Source organism: Rhinoraja longicauda, chromosome 17 (assembly GCF_053455715.1).
Source record: "Rhinoraja longicauda isolate Sanriku21f chromosome 17, sRhiLon1.1, whole genome shotgun sequence".
NCBI lineage: Eukaryota > Metazoa > Chordata > Chondrichthyes > Rajiformes > Arhynchobatidae > Rhinoraja > Rhinoraja longicauda.
Window position 1 is genome coordinate 22,047,941 of NC_135969.1, and position 18,830 is coordinate 22,066,770.

Below are 18,830 nucleotides of genomic sequence, written 5' to 3' on the forward strand. Positions count from 1 at the left end.
ATATAAAGTAATTAAAGGAGAGCTGAGGACAATGGTTTTATACAGATGGATCTGGGGATCTGGAACTCACTGCCTGTGGAAGCAGAAAGCATGATGATATTTGAACAGTACTTGGACAAGGCAGGGCTTGAAGAGCCATAATCTGCAGAGTACAGAGAGAGCCAACGCTGGATCATGGGATGAGATTGGGAAGCTTTTTTTGTACTATGCAGACATGGATGGTGCCTGTGTTGTAATTAATTCTATCTCACAGCTAGAGTTAGGAGCTGGAGTAAATGCATACACCACGGGACGTGGGGATGAACGAGAAGAGGGGTTCATTACCACAACAATAGGATCATATCCAGCTACCACGAGGATCAGAGACACCGAGGACGAAGCCCACATTAGACTGATATGATACGTGGCACTGGCGACTTGATACATACCACATCTGGATCATACTATGTCACCAAAGGAGAGCAGCCCCTGTTGGGGCCAGGAATCATCTCAGGAAGACGACTGAGGCACCTTGCTTGATGGAAGCAAACATGAAGATAGCGGAGGGCACCTCAAGTCAGCAACAGAGCCTGAGGGAACCGGAACCTGAAAGGACCAGTTGTGGATGGGCAGTCGAAAGTCCCAAGTATCTTTCCATTTTAGGCACACAGAGGTTGGACAATTAATAGGATTTTGCTTTTACATGTTTGTATTTTGTTATGAAGAAAGAACTTAACACATGGTTCATGTGATATTGATGCTTCTACTTTATACATTGTACCAAGTGATCAACTCCTCTGTATCTATATATTGTGACACGGTGAGCCTGTCTAGTCACAGCACACAGTGAAAAAAGAATGCGTATCTTTCTGTAGCTTCCCCATTCAATAATGCGTTGTTTAATTTATCGTTCTAGTTCTCATGGATAGTGATATTGCAAGGTGTCTGTTTCATGCGTAATCTCTGGAAGCTAATTTCTGCTACCAGCAGGGCATGAAATTCAAATCAGGTCTGTGGCATGCACAGATGCCCCACCCGCTGAATTTGCGTAGAGACCTTTTTAGCAGCTGAAATGCTTTATCACTGAACATCCAACCTAGTGGGAATTAATTTCTGCGTGGTCCAGGTACAATGGGTCACTGCATGAGTTAGCGTGCCTGGAATTCTACTGCAAAGTGAGGTCAATACGTATGCAACACAGTATCTGTAGTGCTATTGAACTGCAATGGTGCCATTTCAGGGACATGCAAGGCACTGCTGGTGTCTTGTACATGAAGAGCAATATATACAATACTTACACATCTACTATAATCATCATATCCTTCGGGGAGGAGGCACCTTGGATATACCTGCAATGAAATGGAGCCAGGGAGAACACAGGTTAGTCTCTAGTGCTTACATTTTAACAACTGAACAAATCATGCATGGTAATTTTTACTAAACGGTTCTGACAGAGAAATAAATTACTCTTCAAAGTAGATTCAACTGTTCCACTGAAGAACTAAAGAATAATTTCTCCTGCTAAATCACAAACTATGGATACTGCATCATCACCAGAATCACATTACGGATCCTGGCTTAACACAACAAGTAATAAAGCGAAATAAAACAGTGTAACAGTCCTATAAGGATCACACTTCTACAAACTGCACATGGATGCTCATCATTAGCACTGAAGGAGGGGAAAACAAAGACAGCCTCTACGCAGCCTCCCCCACGACTAGCTTACAGGCTCATAAGCCCTTAAAGCGAAACTAATGTCTTTGCCACGTCTGCAGACCGCAAAACGCCATGCCTCCCCACGCCATGCGGCACCGTTAAATGCCGCCAACCGTCGAGGTTTAGCGCTACTGCAGCTCAACGTTGAAGGCCTTACCACTGCCAAGCTCAATGTCATCGAACAGCTCAACGTCATCCAACAGCATTGAAGGATAATTATGCTCAGACATTTGGGACAAATGCTGTGAAAAATAGGCAAAGACCTGTGGCCGTACTCCATTGAGAGCCAAGAACAGAGGTGAATTTATCAGGGAAAGAGAGGTGAACAGCACCCACAAGAACAAACACGTTGAATATCTCCTCTACCATGACACCATCTTTGACTCCATCCCTACAGCAACCTATCCAGTCCAGCATTGTCACTATTTTTAGCTAACAAGTGGTTGAAGTGACCATGTGCCAAACTAAAGATCAACGGCTTGGGGAGCAGACAGTGTCCCTGCTGATTCTAAAATTTGGTGGGGAGGTGCGTCATCCACAACCTCATCTCTCAGGTCCGGGGAGAGGAGGAGACACAAGGAATCACAAAGATTGGAACGACATTCAAGGAAGGAGATAAGTCCGTCTGTGGTCATTACAGATTGTTTGTTGCTGGAAAAATTAAAAGTAGTATTAAATCCAAGGACAAGCTTACAACGTTACCTCATATAGCAGTATGCCTGAGGATTGAATGATTTTAGAACTCAGTAAAAGGAGGATCAAGAAATTAATAAAGGAAGGCAAATTAGTCCATGAGAGTAACACGGCAAGGAAAATGGACTGTATGCGAAAAGCGAAAGCAAACATGGGCAGAGATGGAAGGAGTTATTGATAGTGTTAGGGCTATAAAAAAAATCAGATAAAAAACTACCAAGGCCACAACAAGGTACATTGGAAGATCCCATTGATAAGTTACAATGGGCAATGAGGAAAGATTAGACACTCTGTGTTTATTCTCACAGATAAAAAACTGCTGGAAATGCAGGTTCTAGCTAGAATCAAAGACTGAAAAAAATAAGTATTGGTAAATGCAAACTAAGTTGGTCCCAATGACCCTCTAATCTACATTCTAGAGTTGAAAGAGGTGGCTCTGGAGAAAGAAAATACTCTGGTTATCATCTTCCAAAGTACTATAACTACTGGATTTGTTCCTGGACATCGGAGGGCATCAAATGTGACTCCATTCTTTCAGAAAGAAAGGAGGTATAAAACAGTAAACTCCCAACCAGTTAGACTGTCTCCAAAACTTAGAAACAAAGGAAATAATAACAGGACTCCTTGAAAATAATAATAAGATTGAGCTGAATCTGCATGAATTTATGAAAGGAAAATGACGTTTGCCTAATCTGCTGGAGTCATGTGAGGATATGATTATTGCAATTGATAAGGGGGAGCAGTAGCTGTGGTGTATTTGGATTTTCAGAAGACACAGTGGTTTAGTGATAGAGCTTCTGCCTTAAAACGCCAGAGACCCGGGTTTAATCCTGACTACGGGTGCTGTCTGTATGGAGTTTGAATGTTCTCCCTGTGGCCTTGTGGGTTTTCTCCGGGTGCTCCGGTTTCCTCCTGCACTCGAAAGACCCAAAGGCAAATCATGTCTGACGAATCTTATAGAATTTTTCGAGGATGTAACTAGTAGAGTGGATAAGGGAGAACCAGTCGATGTGTTATATCTGGACTTTCAGAAGGCCTTCGACAAGGTCCCACATAGGAGATTGGTGTACAAACTTAAAGCACATGGTATTGGGGATTCAGTGTTGAGGTGGATAGAGAATTGGTTGGCGGACAGGAAGCAAAGAGTAGGAATAAACGGGTCCTTTTCGGAATGGCAGGCAGTGACTAGTGGGGTATCGCAAGGCTCAGTGCTGGGACCCCAGTTATTTACAATATATATTAATGATTTGGACGAGGGAATTGAATGCAATATCTCTAAGTTTGCGGATGACACGAAGCTGGGTGGCAGTGTTAGCTGTGAGGAGGATGCTAGGAGGCTGCAGAGTGACTTGGATAGATTAGGAGAGGGGGCAAATGCATGGCAGATACAATATAATGTGTATAAATGTGAGGTTATCCACTTTGGCGGCAAGTACAGGAAAGCAGAGTATTACCTGAATGGTGGCCAATTAGGAAAAGGGGAGATGCAACGTGACCTGGGTGTCATGGTGCACCAGTCATTGAAAGCAAGCGTGCAGGTGCAGCAGGCAGTGAAGAAAGCGAATGGTATGTTAGCATTCATAGCAAGAGGATTTGAGTATAGGAGCAGGGAGGTTCTGCTGCAGTTGTACAGGGCCTTGGTGAGACCGCACCTGGAGTATTGTGTACAGTTTTGGTCTCCTAATCTGAGGAAAGACATTCTAGCCTTAGAGGGAGTACAGAGAAGGTTCACCAGATTGATCCCTGGGATGGCAGGACTTTCATATGAAGAAAGACTGGATAGACTAGGCTTATACTCGCTGGAATTTAGAAGACTGAGGGGGGATCTTATTGAAACATATAAAATTCTTAAGGGGTTGGAGAGGCTAGATGCGGGAAGATTGTTCCCGATGTTGGGGAAGTCCAGAACCAGGGGTCACAGCTAAGGATAAGGGGGAAGTCTTTTAGGACCGAGATGAGAAAACATTTCTTCACACAGAGAGTGGTGAGTCTGTGGAATTCTCTGCCACAGAAGGTAGTTGAGGCCAGTTAATTGGCTATATTTAAGAGGGAGTTAGATGTGGCCATTGTGGCTAAAGGGATCAGGGGGTATGGAGAGAAGGCAGGTACAGGTTACTGAGCTGGATGATCAGCCATGATCATATTGAATGGCGGTGCAGGCTCGAAGGGCCGAATGGCCTACTCCTGCACCTATTGTCTATGGTCTGTTGTAGGTTAATTGGCTTTGATAAAATTGTAAATTGTCCCTAGTGTGTGGGATAATGTTAGTGTACGGTGATCGCTGGTCAGCGCAGACTCGGTGGGCCAAAGGGCCTGTTTCCGCATTGCATCTTTAAAGGCTAAAGTCTAAATAAGGTCTGCACAGCAGCTTGGTCAACAAGGTTAGAACTCAGGGAGATGAGGTTAATGTATGGGCATAGATTGTGAATTGGTTATCAGAAAGAAGCACAGATTGGGAATAAACAAATAGTTCTCAGATCGGCAAACTTTAGCTAGTGAAGGACCACATTGGTGACCAGCTAGTCAAACAGTTTAGCTATGGGGACAAAATGTCACATTCCCAAGTTTCTGGTGATAGAAAACCAGGTGGGATTGTGAGTAGCGAGGAAGATGTAAAGAGGCTTCAAGGAATATGGACAAGCAGAGTGAATGGGTGAGAGCATGGCAATTGGAATGTAATGAGGGAAAATATGAAATTATCCACTTTGGTGTGCAAAACGGAAAAGCAAAGTGTTTTTTAAATGATGACAGGGCGAGTGAGATGTGCCTGTATACTCATCACTGGAGGCCAACATGCAGGTGAAGCAAATGATTAGGAGGACAAATTGGCTTTCGTTAAGAACAGACTGGAGTACAGCAATCATAGAGAATAAACAGGCCCTTTGGCCTATCTATTCCTTGCCAACCATCAAGCACCAATTTACACTAATCCAAAACTAATCCGTTAAAAAAATTATCTCTCATATTCCTATCAATTCCCTGGGGATTACCACTCACTTATCCACTGGGGGCAATTTATAACAGCCAATAACCTACCAACTTGCATTTCAGTAGCATGCGAGGAACCTGGAACACCTGGAGGAAACAAGAGTATGCAAACTGTGGACAGCACAGACAGCACCAGAGGTCAGGATTGAACATGGCTTACTTGAGCCGTGAGGCAGCAGCTCCACAAGCAGTGTCAGTGCCCCCCCCCCCATCCTTCTTAATGAACAATAATGAATTTGTTACACAGAACAGTACAACAGATTCTGGCTGGTTGCCGCAATATTCATTAAACAGTCACGTCAGTGCACTGAAAATTGAACGTTTTTTGAGGCAGCAATCAAGACAATGACACAACCACACAATGAAATATCCCTACTGATGAGTTTTTAGGAAAATAAGTCAGACAAACATACAGCAGCAATTAATGCCAAAGAGTGAGACTATATTTGAACAAATGAAATGCAACGTGGTCCTGATCAGACTACACCTTGAGATCAACATTTGGTTTTGATCACCGAGGAACATGGAAGTCCATGTTCCCTGATCTCTGAATTCTCCCTTCCCTCATGTTCTGATGACTTGACTCGGTGACTAGAGGGTGATCTCAAAATTGGCAATCAGCTATGCTCTAACAAGTAGAGATTTGGCATCTTTATTGAAGTAAGGACTGCAGACTTCCTAACCTGAGGACATTGGGAACCAGATGGGTTTAATCAAGACAATCCAGCAGTTTTAGGAATTATCATTATGAAGGCCAGTTGGGGCTTTCCAAATTATTAACTGATATTATTATTATCACAAATTCCAAAGCTGAGTTTGAAATCGGGTCTCTGCATTTTTCACCTAGGATTCTGCATTACAATAGACAATAGACAATAGGTGCAGGAGTAGGCCATTTAGCCCTTCGAGCCAGCACCGCCATTCAATGCGATCATGGCTGATCACTCTCAATCAGTACCCCGTTCCTGCCTTCTCCCCATACCCCCTCACTCCGCTATCCTTAAGAGCTCTATCCAGCTCTCTCTTGTACGGAAAGAAAAAATCCAGCTTTGGACATCTGAAATAAAAACAGAAAATGCTGGAATCACTCAGCGTGTCTGACAGTAACACCTTTCCACAGACCTGCTGAATCCTCAGCATATTGTTTCTGATAACTGCTGAACCTCCATGTTCCATGACAGGTGACAAGCAAGCAGTCAAGTAGAGGTTTGGCTGATAGTTTGTAATAAGAAGCAATGACATCTTAAAATGTATGTCAAAAATACAATTTATTTTAAGACTTGGTCATAGGAGTTCTAGAATCGTAGAACACAGAAACAGGTCTTATGAACGTCAATTACCCATTCACACAAACCAATCATTAATCCTGTTTTATTCTCCCCACAATCCCATCAGCTCCCCTAGATTCTGCCACTCACCTACATTGTTGGGGTAATTTATCTAGGGCTGGGGTATGTGGCCAATTAACTAATTAATCCCCACATCTATGTTTTTGCGGGAGGAAACCAGAGCATCTGGAGGAAACCCATGTAGTCACAGGGACGGTGCAGGCTCCACACAGACAGTGCCCGAAGCTGCTGAAGCAGTGAGGCAGTGTCTTTACCAGCTCTGCTCCCCTCTCGAGTTACCTTTAACTTCTAGTGCAGCATGTGAACGCATAATCTAGATGAGTAAATTCTCCGGAGTACTGGCAAGATGTTGCAATTTTGCAAGATGTACTCTTCAGCCAACATATTTTCATATTTCTTCATGACACACAGGAAGACCTTTCAGCTCTTTAAATCTATGTGGGTGATCCCATTTCCCCACAAAATCTCTTCCGCTCCCTACCCCTCTCCCAGGACCTGATGTCGGGATTGGGGCTGGGCCACTGGCGTTGTGACTCGTGTCACTGCACCACAGTGCCATTATTGATATAACTCGGCAAAACCAATTCACTATCATTCTCCTGAAGTCATGGACACGAGATATGTTTTGACGCTCAGTCCCTGTTCGCCCCCTTACTCACCAGGGTCTCCGTCGCACATCATACAGATCAATCTTATTAGGGGGGCCCCATGGAGTTGCTGTAAAGGAAATAGAAGAGTTACAAAAGTAAAGATTTTGGTCACACGGATGAATGAGCAAGCAAATTCAAACTGTGAACTGACACTGGGTTAATTCCTTGCCATGTTCCATTATGATTCTTCTGATGAATTTTCAGGGAAGGATTCTTACTGCTGGGAACCGTTCAGTCAAATTTCGATGTCAGCAGAATTATGTCAGGTCAGGCATTGCCTGGGTCAGATGCAAGCAGAAATTCTGTCTTCAGTCTGGAACCTCCCTCCATGAGAATGGAGGGCAGAGGCCAGCTCTCGTCATTCAAGGGATTTATGCTTCATTTTCGTGAATCTAAAATCTTCTGAATAAACGAGAACATGACCCAGAGGGCCAAGATAATATATGCTGAGAGACGCGCTGCTGTTAATTCAGTTTATTTGAAGTGTACATGGCAAGCATTGACTTAGTTTTATTGCCTCGTATTCCTGACACACCTGGATAATATCTGGTGACACCTGTGGCGCTTCCAAAGACCTGCCAGAGCAGTGAGGGGTCCTCTTCTCGATTGCGCTTGAACACATCCTCAAGAGCCGCTGTCCAGTTTAGTTCATTGAGGATGACCGTTGCTGAAATCATAAAAGACATTGGCGGTACTGAAACAGCTGATATTATCCCTCCACTATCCTCAAGGAGTCCTACCCTCTCCCTAGTTATCTTTTTTGCTTTTAATGTATGTATAGAAGTGCTTTACACTCCACGGTATTGTAATAATGAATGGCAGCAAATCTATATAAACTGGTAAAAAAAGAAAAACTATTAAAAGTGGGGTGAGAAAGGAAACTACTCCTGAATATACATAGAAACATAGAAAATAGGTGCAGGAGGAGGCCATTTGGCCCTTCGAGCCAGCACCGCCATTCATTGTGATCATGGCTGATCATCCACGATCAGTTACTTGGGCCTGCCTTCTCCCCATATCCCTTGATTTCACTAGCCCCTAGAGCTCTATCTAACTCTCTTAAATTCATCCAGAGAAATTGGCCACCACTGCAGAGAATTCCACAAATTCACAACTCTCTGGGTGAAAAAGTTTCTCCTCACCTCAGTTTTAAATGGCCTCCCCTTTATTCTTAGACTGTGGTCCCTAGTTCTGGGCTCCCCCAACATTGGGAACCTGTCCAAGTCACCCTGTAACCTCCTAGCATCCTCTTCGCAGTTCACACTGCCACCTAGCTTCGTGTCATCTGCAAACTTGCTAGTGTTACTTCTAATTCCATCATCCAAATCATTAATATATATTGTAAATAGTTGCGGCCCCAGCACCGAGCCTTACGGCACTCCACTCGCCACTACCTGCCATTCTGAAAAAGACCCGTTTATTCTTACTCTTTGCTTCCTGCCTGCCAACCAATTCTCTATCCATGTCAATACCCTACCACCAATCCCATGTGCTCTAATTTTGCTCACCAACCTCCTGTGTGGGACCTTATCAAAGGCTTTCTAAACATCTAGATATACTACATCCACTGGCTCTCCTTCATCCATTTTACTTGTCACATCCTCAAAAAATTCCAGAAGATTGGTCAAGGATTTCCCCTTCATATAGAACAGTATAGCACAGGAACAGGCCCTTCGGCCCGCTATGCCTGTGCTGAATATGGTGCCAAGTTAAGCTTATCTCCTCTGCCGACACTTGCTACATATCCCTCCTTCCTGCACTTCCTTTTGCCTATCTAAAAGCCTCTTAAATGCCCCTATCATATCTGCTTCCACCACCACTCCTGGCAGCGTATTCCTGGCAGCGTACTCCTAGCACCTAAAACTCTCTGTGTGAAAAATGTGGTCCACACACCTCCTTTAAACCTTTTCACTCTGACCTTAAAGCTATGCCCTCTAGTCTTTGACATTTCCACCATGAGAAAAAGGTTCTGGTTGTTTATCCTATCTCATAATTCTACATACTTCTATCAGGTCACTCCTCAACCGTTGAAACTCCAGAGATGACTATCCTAGTTTGTCCAGCCACTCCTCTTGCTAACATCCTTTCAACCAGGTACCATTCTGGTACCCTCCTTGCATCCTCTCCAAAGCCTCCACGACCTTCCTGTAAAGGGGCGACCAGAACTGTACGTAATAGTCCAAATGCAGTTTAACCAAAGTGTTATAAAACTACAATATAACTTCCTGTACTTAATCCTATACTCAATGCCCTGACCAATAAAGAGAAACATACCATACACCTTCATTACCACTTGTGTTGCCACTTTCAGGGAGCTATGGACTTGAATCCCAAGATCCCTCTAAACATCAATGTTGTTAATTCTTGCTATTAGTATTTAGCTATAAGTAGGAATGAATGTAAGTATGTATATTGGATGTTTGCATTTATTTTTATGATGGGAGCTTGTTTGAATGTAGGGGTATCCATAACCTGGATGTTTGTAACTGGTGATGTAGTCACATAACTGTAGACAAATACAGCACAGACAGCATTTTCAATAGCAAACAACTTTCCTCATTGTACCAAACAATCACAATTATCAAGTTCAAGTGTAGCGTATCCTTATCAAATGAATCTCAACTGACAGCGTGCAGAGAATTCCAAATATTGTCCAAGATTAGAGAGTATAGCCTACGGACTAATATTTTGTTTCAGAAAAAGACGTGTGTACTTAAATTGGTTCACACTGGACCAGGTGGACCTCCAGATTTCTTGCTCCTGAACAGGGATATAAACCCAGCTGCCATTTGATAAGAATACTTAAGAATCGTAATTTTCAAATGCTTGCGCATTTCTAACAAACACTTCCTTTTGGAGTAAATGCTACAGGGATGAAAAAGCCTCCAACTGAATTTTGTGAGTAGCCAACTTCACACAGCTGTGACACAGGGCTCCAGCCTTGAGGAGAAGCTGTGCTTCTCCTCTGTATCAGGGGTTATGAGGAGAAGGCGGGAGAATGCGGTTGAGAGGGAAAGATAGATCAGCCGTGATTTAATGGCGGAGTAAACTTGATGGGCTGAATGGCCTAATTCTACTCCTATAACTTATGAACTTACTTCCTCACACCATCATGGCGAGAAGGAGGGAGCAGCCCTGACCCACTGACTGCAACCCTGCTGTATTAGTGGAGGAGTGGCCCACATTAGGATGGGTCTATGCCAGTCGGCTGTTGAGAGCTGTAGACAGTTTTTGTGGTAGGAGGTGCTACTGATCTCCCGGAGCAGTTCGGAAGAGGAACCCTTGTTACTGGAGTCAGGGTGAAGATCAGCAAGACAAGGACAAACGGCACGGTACCAATCCAAGGGAAGCAGCATGGAAATGATCAAGCACATTCAGCAACAGGTTAATCAGGCTCTACCTTTCCTTGATCATTGTTGCTGGCTTTGATCTGTCCTTTAGCATATCTTTCATTCATTTGTTCTCTGTACCTTTTCATATCTCTCGGTTCCCTCTCACTCTGAAGATGGGTCTCGACCCGAAATGTCACCTATTTCTTTTCTCTGGAGATGCTGCTCGACCTGCTGAGTTACTCCAGTTTATCGTGTCTATCTTAGGCTAATCAGGGCACTCAGCGCAGGGTTACTCAGGAAACTCAGCATGGAACTGATCAGGGCTTGTCTAAATGAGGTGAATCAGAGATAGTGAGTGTGGGGCTATTCAGGAACAAGAGATGGGGTTAATCAGAAGGGCAGCACAAAGCTAATCAGAAACACTCAACAACGATGAAAGGGGGAGTTAGAGTGGGACCACTGTTAACACAGGGTTAATCAGGGAGAGTCAGCATGCGGCTAATTGGAGAAAGTCAGCAAGAGGATTAATCAGCGCCAATAAACAAGGGACTAATCAAGAGCAGTTGAAAGTGGGCTAATCAGGGACAATAAATACAGGACTAATCAAGAAATTAAGAACAGCACAAATGAAGAACCTGCACCATGTTAGCCAATGGCATTCAGCAAGGAGTTAATTACAGAGTCCAGGACTAATCGACACAGTGTTTACAGTTCACTCAGCAATGGGTTGAACTGCAACAATAAATAAGCATTACTCAGGGTCAGTCAGCACAGGACTAATTGAGGATAATTGGAACATGATAAATTGGGCATCGTCAATGAGGGGTGAAGAAGGCTTTATACACATAGGCTTAATTTGAGATAAAAAGAGCAGGACCTATCTGCATAGGGACCAATCCAGGACACCCAGCAGAGACTGGTGGGATAAAAATTAACAACCAAGGGAATGTTATCCTTGTGTAGGAAGGAACTGCAGATGCTGGTTTACACCGAAGATAGACACAAAATGCTGCAGGAACTCAGCGGGTCAGGCAGCATCTCTGGAGAAAAGGAATACCTCTTTTTAAAAGCTACAACATACCTCTCGTTTCCCTCTCCCCTGACTCTCAGTGTGAAGGTTCTCGACCCAAAACATCACCTGTCCATTTTCTCCAGAGATGCTGCCTGACCTGCTGAGTTACTCCAGCATTTTGTGTCTATCTTTGGAAATCTAGCCTTGTTCTGTCTGGGAGGAGGAGCAGTAAGGACAGAACTACGGGAAGCAGAGGAGGTGAGGGTTCCATCCACAGCAGCAAGGTGGAACCACGTTTACTAAAGAAAGAGGATGTCTTAAAATGGAAAACCTCATCTGCGGAACTCAGCATGGAACTGAGCAGAGTAAGGGTATCCACCTATCACTTGCCATGCTTTGTCCATCCCACCTTTCTTCCCTCCCCCCCACTCCATCTGAAGAAAGGTCCCAAGTCAAAGCATCGTCTGCCCATTTCTTTCTGCAGGGATCTATCCTGCTTCTATTCTTCTGCTTTATTGCGTGTTCTAATCCAAATTCATTGTCAGTTAACAGTTCCACAATTGCTACCAGCTGTGATTTTATTGTTGTAGTTTCACTGGATGGAGTTTCTCTTCACCTGCACTCTGCTCTAACATGGTGCTGAGAGGTGTGGTGATTAATTATGGATGGTGTTCGGGTGTGTACATCAGTGATGATTCATACACTAGTTTTGTGTATGTTTGTCTGTAGTTTTACGCTCAGCTTTTTTTAATGTGCTGGTTGAATAAGGTGGGATTCAGGAATAACTAGACATGCATCTTAGGTTTTAATTAAGATGACAAAGTAAATAAAAAGCTAATGTCGTTTGGGTTGAGTGTTTAGTAATGAGTGAAGTAAATGCGATCATATTAAATGTGTGAATTCTCATGTTTTTGCTGATAGCAACCTTTAGCAGTTTGCTGCTGCTGTCACTCAATGCTGCCAGAATATTTTGCACTCTTGATCAGCTGCAAGAGGTAAACTCCTGCTTCAGCACCGATACACATCAGCACTCAACACCTGTCACAAGCTGTCAGATATCTGCATCCTCCAGCTCATTAAACCCCCACTACGAACTTTGGGTAATTAGAATCTTGCACAGAAAATATCTATCATATGCTTTTTTTGTCTCTACTCTTGATTTGCTGCAAGTTATTACCACTTTTAACAACCGTATTCTCACAGGCTATCGTAGTACTCAAAATGTCAATCAATTTTTATTCAGCTATATTTCAGGCCATCAACATGAGATGTTTCACTTCAAAATACAATCAAGAGGAAGTTTTTATAGGTAGATAATAGTGATAAAGTGGAACTCGCTGTAAGATGAGAAAATATCTTCCAAGCATTTAAAGTGTGTTCTTTAATTTATTTATTCACAGGAATTGGGCTCTGTTGCCAATGATGGCATTAACTGCTCATCTCTAATGGTTTAAAACTGCCACAGAGGATGGTCTAGAATCCCAGGTGGCCCAGACTAGGGAAAGGTGGCAGATATACTTCCTTGAAAGGAATTTGGACTTTTATGAAATTCCACTAGACTCATGGTTACTGGACCTATTCTTTATCTAAATTCCAGTATTTATTTAATTACTTTATTTATTTAACACTCCTCCCCAACCAGCTGGAGTGGTGGGGTTTGAACAATGTTCCAGAACTATGGCTACTAGTTCAGTAATAACCATTATGCATCCATGAGGACCAATCTGGTGGGTTAGTTGAAATATGGTGACAAGAGGTTTAGTGAGCACAGAACACATGTGTATACATGTCTGACACTTTGTAAAGGACTATCAGGCTCTCTCCTATGCCTTGTACAGTGGTCAATGTACCAAACCCTCGTTGAGAAATAGCTTTTCTTGGACACTGGGCTGTATATCGGAAACTAAATACACATGGGCTCCACATCAAGGTTCGGCACTAGAGTAATTCAAACAGCATAAAAAGAGGCCATTTGGCCCACCACATAAATTCTGACCTATGGGCACCAATGGAATGGAATACTTTATTGTCACATGTGACAAGACACAGTGAAATTCTTTGCACCCATCTGTATTAATCCCATCTTCCAGCACTTGGCCCGTACCCTTCTACGCCTGGGCAATTCAAGAGCTCAATTACACACTTCTTAAATAATGTCAACAACCATGTTTCCACCACTCTCTCAGGTAATGCATTCCAGGTGCGCACCACTCTCTGGATGAAAAAGGTCCCCCTCAGATCCCCTCTAAATCTGTTCCTTTATCTGAAATCTATGTCTTTCAATTTATCTACCTCTGATAACCCTCTGGAGAAGGGTTTCTTACAGTCTACCCTATCTATACCCCTCATAATTCTACATACCTCAATCATGTCTCCTCTTAACCTCCTCTGGTCAGGGGAAATCTGACTATGCCCCTCCAGTCTCTCCTTATAATTGAACTGCTCCATCCCAGGCAACATCCTGTTGGATCTTCTCTGCACGCTCTTCAGCACTATCACATCGTTTTGAACAATCTTTTCATGTGAAGTTATTGTGAAGGGAGCGAAGCAAAAGAGGGTACACTATAGGCCAGTTAGCCTGACTTCAGTGGTTGGTAAGATTTTCGAGTCCATTATTAAGCTTGAAGTTTCTAACTACTTAGAAGCACATGACAAAATAGGCCGAAGTCAGCATGGTTTTGTAAACGGGAGATCTTGACTGACAAATCTGTTGGAATTCTTTGAGGAAGTAAATAGCAGGATAGATAAAGAAGAGTCAGTGGATGTTGTTTACCTACAGTGCATTCAGAAAGTATTCAGACCCCTTCACTTTTTCCACATTTTGCTACTTTACAGCCTTATTTTAAAATGGATTAAATACTTTTTTTTAAAAATCATCAATCTACACATAATAAAAAAATGAAAACGGGTGTTTAGAAATTTTTGCAAAATAATTAAAAAGAAATAACTGAAATATCACATTTACATAAGTATTCAGACCCTTTGCTCAATACTTCATTGAGGCACCTTTGGCAGTGATTACAGCCTCAAGTCTTCTTGGGTATGACGCTACAAGCTTGGCACACCTGTATTTGGGTAATTTCTCCCATTCTTCTCTGCAGATCCTCTCAAGCTCTGTCAGGTTGGACGGGGAGCGTCGATGCACAGCTATTTTCAGGTCCCACCAGAGATGTTCGATCGGGTTCAAGTCTGGGCTATGGCTGGGCCACTCAAGAACATTCACAGACTTGTCACAAAGCCACTCCTGCATTGTCTTGGCTGTGTACTTAGGGTCGTTGTCCTGTTGGAAGGTGAACCTCCGCCCCAGTCTAAGGTCCAGAACGCTCTGGAGCAGGTTTTCATCAAGGATCTCTCTGCACTTTGCTCCGTTCATCTTTCCCTTGATCCTGACTAGTCTCCCAGTTCCTGCCACTGAAAAACATCCTCACAGCAAGATGCTGCCACCACCATGCTTCACCATAGGTATGGTATTGGCCAGGCGATGAGCAGTGCCGTTTAACATTCAGGGCAAAGAGTTCAATCTTGGCTTCATCAGACCAGAGAATCTTGTTTCTCATGGTCTGAGAGTCCTTTGGCAAACTCCAAGCAGGCTGTCATGTGCCTTTTACTGAGGAGTGGCTTCTGTCTGGCCACTCTACCATAAAGGCCGATTGGTGGAATGCTGCAGATATAGTTGTCCTTCTGGAAGGTTCTCCCATCTTCAAAGAGGAACTCTGGAGCTCCATCAGAGTGACCATTGGGTTCTTAGTCACCTCCCTGACTAAGGCCTTTCTCCCCTGATTGACAATAGACAATAGGTGCAGGAGGAGGCCATTCGGCCCTTCGAGCCAGCACTGCCATTCAATGTGATCATGGCTGATCATTCTCAATCAGTACCTCGTTCCTGCCTTCTCTACATACCCCCTGACTCCGCTATCCTTAAGAGCTCTATCTAGCTCTCTCTTGATTGCTCAGTTTGGCCGGGCGGCCAGCTCTATGAAGAGTCCTGGTGATTCCACAATTCTTCCATTTAAGAATGATGGAGGCCACTGTGCTCTTTGGGACCTGCAATGCTGCAGAAATTGTTTTATACCCTTCCCCAGATCTGTGTCTTGACACAATCCTGTCTCGGAGGTATACGGACAATTCCTTCGTCTTCATGGTTTGGTTTTGCTCTGACATGCACTGTGAACTGTGGGACCTTATATAGACAGGTGTATGCTTTTCCAAATCATACACAAATCATGTCCAAATCAATTTAATTTACCACTGGTGGACTCCAATCAAGTTGGAGAAACATCTTAAGGATAATCAACGGAAACCAGATAAACATAAGCTCAATTTTGAGTGTCCTAGCAAAGGGTCTGAATACTTAAATAAATGTGATATTGCAGTTATTTCTTTTTAATTACTTTGCAAAATTTTCTAAACACATGTTTTCATTTTTTTATTATGGGGTATTGTGTGTAGATTGATGATATAAAAAAAAGAATTTAATCCATTTTAAAATAAGGCTGTAACGTAGCAAAATGTGGAAAACATGAAGGGGTCTGAATACTTTCTGAATGCACTGTAGATTACGGGGAGCAGGCGGGCGAATGGGGTTGAGAGGGAAAGATAAATCACCCCTGATTGAATGGTGGAGTAGATTCGTCGGGCTAAATGGTGTAATTTTGCATGAATTTGTAAGTATGAGATCACTGCCCTTGTGTCCAACCAGGGAGCAGGCTACGTGTTGGCCATGTGCAGAGATACTTGGATCCGTGTCGCTGTGTTACCTAAGGTCATGGTTGCTGAGAAGGATGAGAAACAGAGAAGCAGTATCGTACCAGTTGACAGCAGATTACAGGCTGGTAGGCCAGCTTCAGTCTCACGATGATTCATTGCAGTAATTGTCACAGAATAGTTGGGAAATGGATGCAGTATGGTGGGAATGAGGAAAACAGATGAGCAACAAACCCTCATGTCTTAACAAGTTTCAGCCGCCCCATCCTTCATTGTTAATTTAACTGGTCATTATTACAATAGGAAGCTGAAAATGATCAGTCAGCAAATTGTTGACACTAAGTTCGAGGCCCTAATTCTTAGTCGAAGCATTGTGATTCACCATGTTAGTAACTTGATGATTGTCTGCCTGAGCAGAGAAATGTGCATGTGTCAGGGTTACACCCAACAACTGTGAATGGTTCAGGGTCTAAAAATAAAATCTCCATCTTGAAATCAACAATTGTGTGAGCGTGTGCAGACCTGTTCTGCACATGGGTCACTTTTAAAGAGCAGCCACCTAACAGTGGTGGAAAATGGGATTTATAGAGATGGGTGCCCATTGGCCAGCATGGATGTGGTGGAGTGAATGGCCTGTCTGCATGCTCTATGCCTCTAAAACTCTACCTCTCATAATATAGCCTGATGGTTCACATTCAGCCCCTTTGACTATGTCCTTTCCTTTAATATTTTACCTGGAATAATGTAATAACCAATTGGACCAGAATAGGAATGTTTACCACAGCTAAGGCATTTGTAATTTAGTGATATGTTTGTTGTGTTTTATTCCCTTACCATGGGTAGATGATTCTCCCATGTCTTTCTTATTTGTTATGTCATCACCCGCAGTCTCCTTTACTCCAGGAAAAACAAGCCCCATCTATCCAAACTCTCCCTATCATTAAAGTGCTCCAGTCCCAGCAATGTCCTGGTGAGCCTGCTGTGCATCTTCTTGAGCACAATCATATCCTTTCTCTAGTGTAGCAATCAGAATTGTGTGAAATATTCCCAAGTGACCAGCTAGTGTTTAATAAAGATGCACCCAAACCTCCCACATTTTATATTCTATGTCCTGACCTATGAAGACAAGCATGCCACATGCCTTCTTCACCATCCCATCTGGCTGGGTTGGAACTTTCAGGAAACTGGATTTCAACTCTAAGGTCCCTCTGTTCATTAACATTTTTAGTTTAGAGATACAGCGCGACAACAGGCCCTTCGGCTCACCAACACCGCGCAAACTGTATACACTAGCACTATTCTACACACTGGGGACAATTTACAATTTTTATCAAATCCAACTAACTCACAAACCTGTACGTCTTTGGAGTGTAGGAGGAAAGCAGAGATCCAGGAGGAAGCCCACGCAGGTCACAGGAAGAACGTACAAACTCCATACAAATAGCACCCGTAGTCAGGATCGAACCCGGGTGTCTGGTGCTGTAAGGCAGCAATTCTACCGCTGCACCATTCTACCTACTCTACTGCCCACCCTTCTTCAGCATCCTACCATTGACTGTACTTTTGACTTCCCAAAATGCATTACCTCGCATGCACTTGTGGGAATTAAATTATAATTTCAGGAAATATGGAAATATCAAAATGTAGGAGAAGGGAATGGAAAGTTGAAATGAGGGAAGAATTTCTTTGACCCACACTGGTCTACATACCAGCATGAATCAAAGGGGAAATGTTCTGAATCTGTGCTGTATATTCTTCATAGTTCTGCATCATACTCACAGCCCTTGTAGATGTCTGTTGGGATCTGGACTGCCATGTATGAATAGTTGACCTTGACCTTGAAGTTTGGGTCGTCCACAAATTCTAACTGCAAAGGATTAGTCTGTTCCCCGTCTGAGCTTTCATCATCAACTTTATCAACACCCTGTAGCAGAGAGACAAGGCAGAGTAAGAAAAAGCAGCACGTGTAGACATTGACTTCTGGACAGTCCTGAGCTGTTCATTCCTGTAGAGAAAGATCATGGACAGGGTAGAAGCTCTTAGTTTTGACACTGCTTGCAACTTCCTCTGTAAAAGGACAGAAATATTTTGACCAGCATTCATCATCAGCACTGAGAAGACACTCTGGCACAAATAACAGTCAAAGATGAAAGATCAAAATAGTTAAAATGACCAAAACATTTGCACCTGCAGTAGATTGAGCTTTCATTGGGCTCTATTTGCATGATACAATGGATTGACACAGATTTTTTACAAGGACAGCAGACATTGCTTTATTCCACTTCCCATTCTTTGGACCTTTCATTTTCACCAAAACATTTAATTTGCTCTTCAAGCTTCTTTGCGAACACTGTAGGAAGAAATTACACTTTGCATCACCGTCCGCCTGGAACCATATTTCCCT

General features: G+C 43.2%; 1 protein-coding gene across 3 annotated transcripts in view; it reads right to left on the reverse strand.

The window, feature by feature from the left end:
- Nucleotides 1-18,830, reverse strand: part of cacna2d2a (calcium channel, voltage-dependent, alpha 2/delta subunit 2a) — a 353,483-nt gene that overhangs the window by 94,271 nt on the left and 240,382 nt on the right. For all 3 annotated transcript variants that reach the window (XM_078414334.1, XM_078414335.1, XM_078414333.1), the window contains 4 exons: nt 18,206-18,350; nt 7,914-8,045; nt 7,388-7,445; nt 1,278-1,328 (listed from right to left, as the gene is read on the reverse strand). In XM_078414334.1, the coding sequence (XP_078270460.1) occupies nt 1,278-1,328; nt 7,388-7,445; nt 7,914-8,045; nt 18,206-18,350 (386 nt within the window). The remainder of the gene's footprint in view (nt 1-1,277; nt 1,329-7,387; nt 7,446-7,913; nt 8,046-18,205; nt 18,351-18,830) is intronic.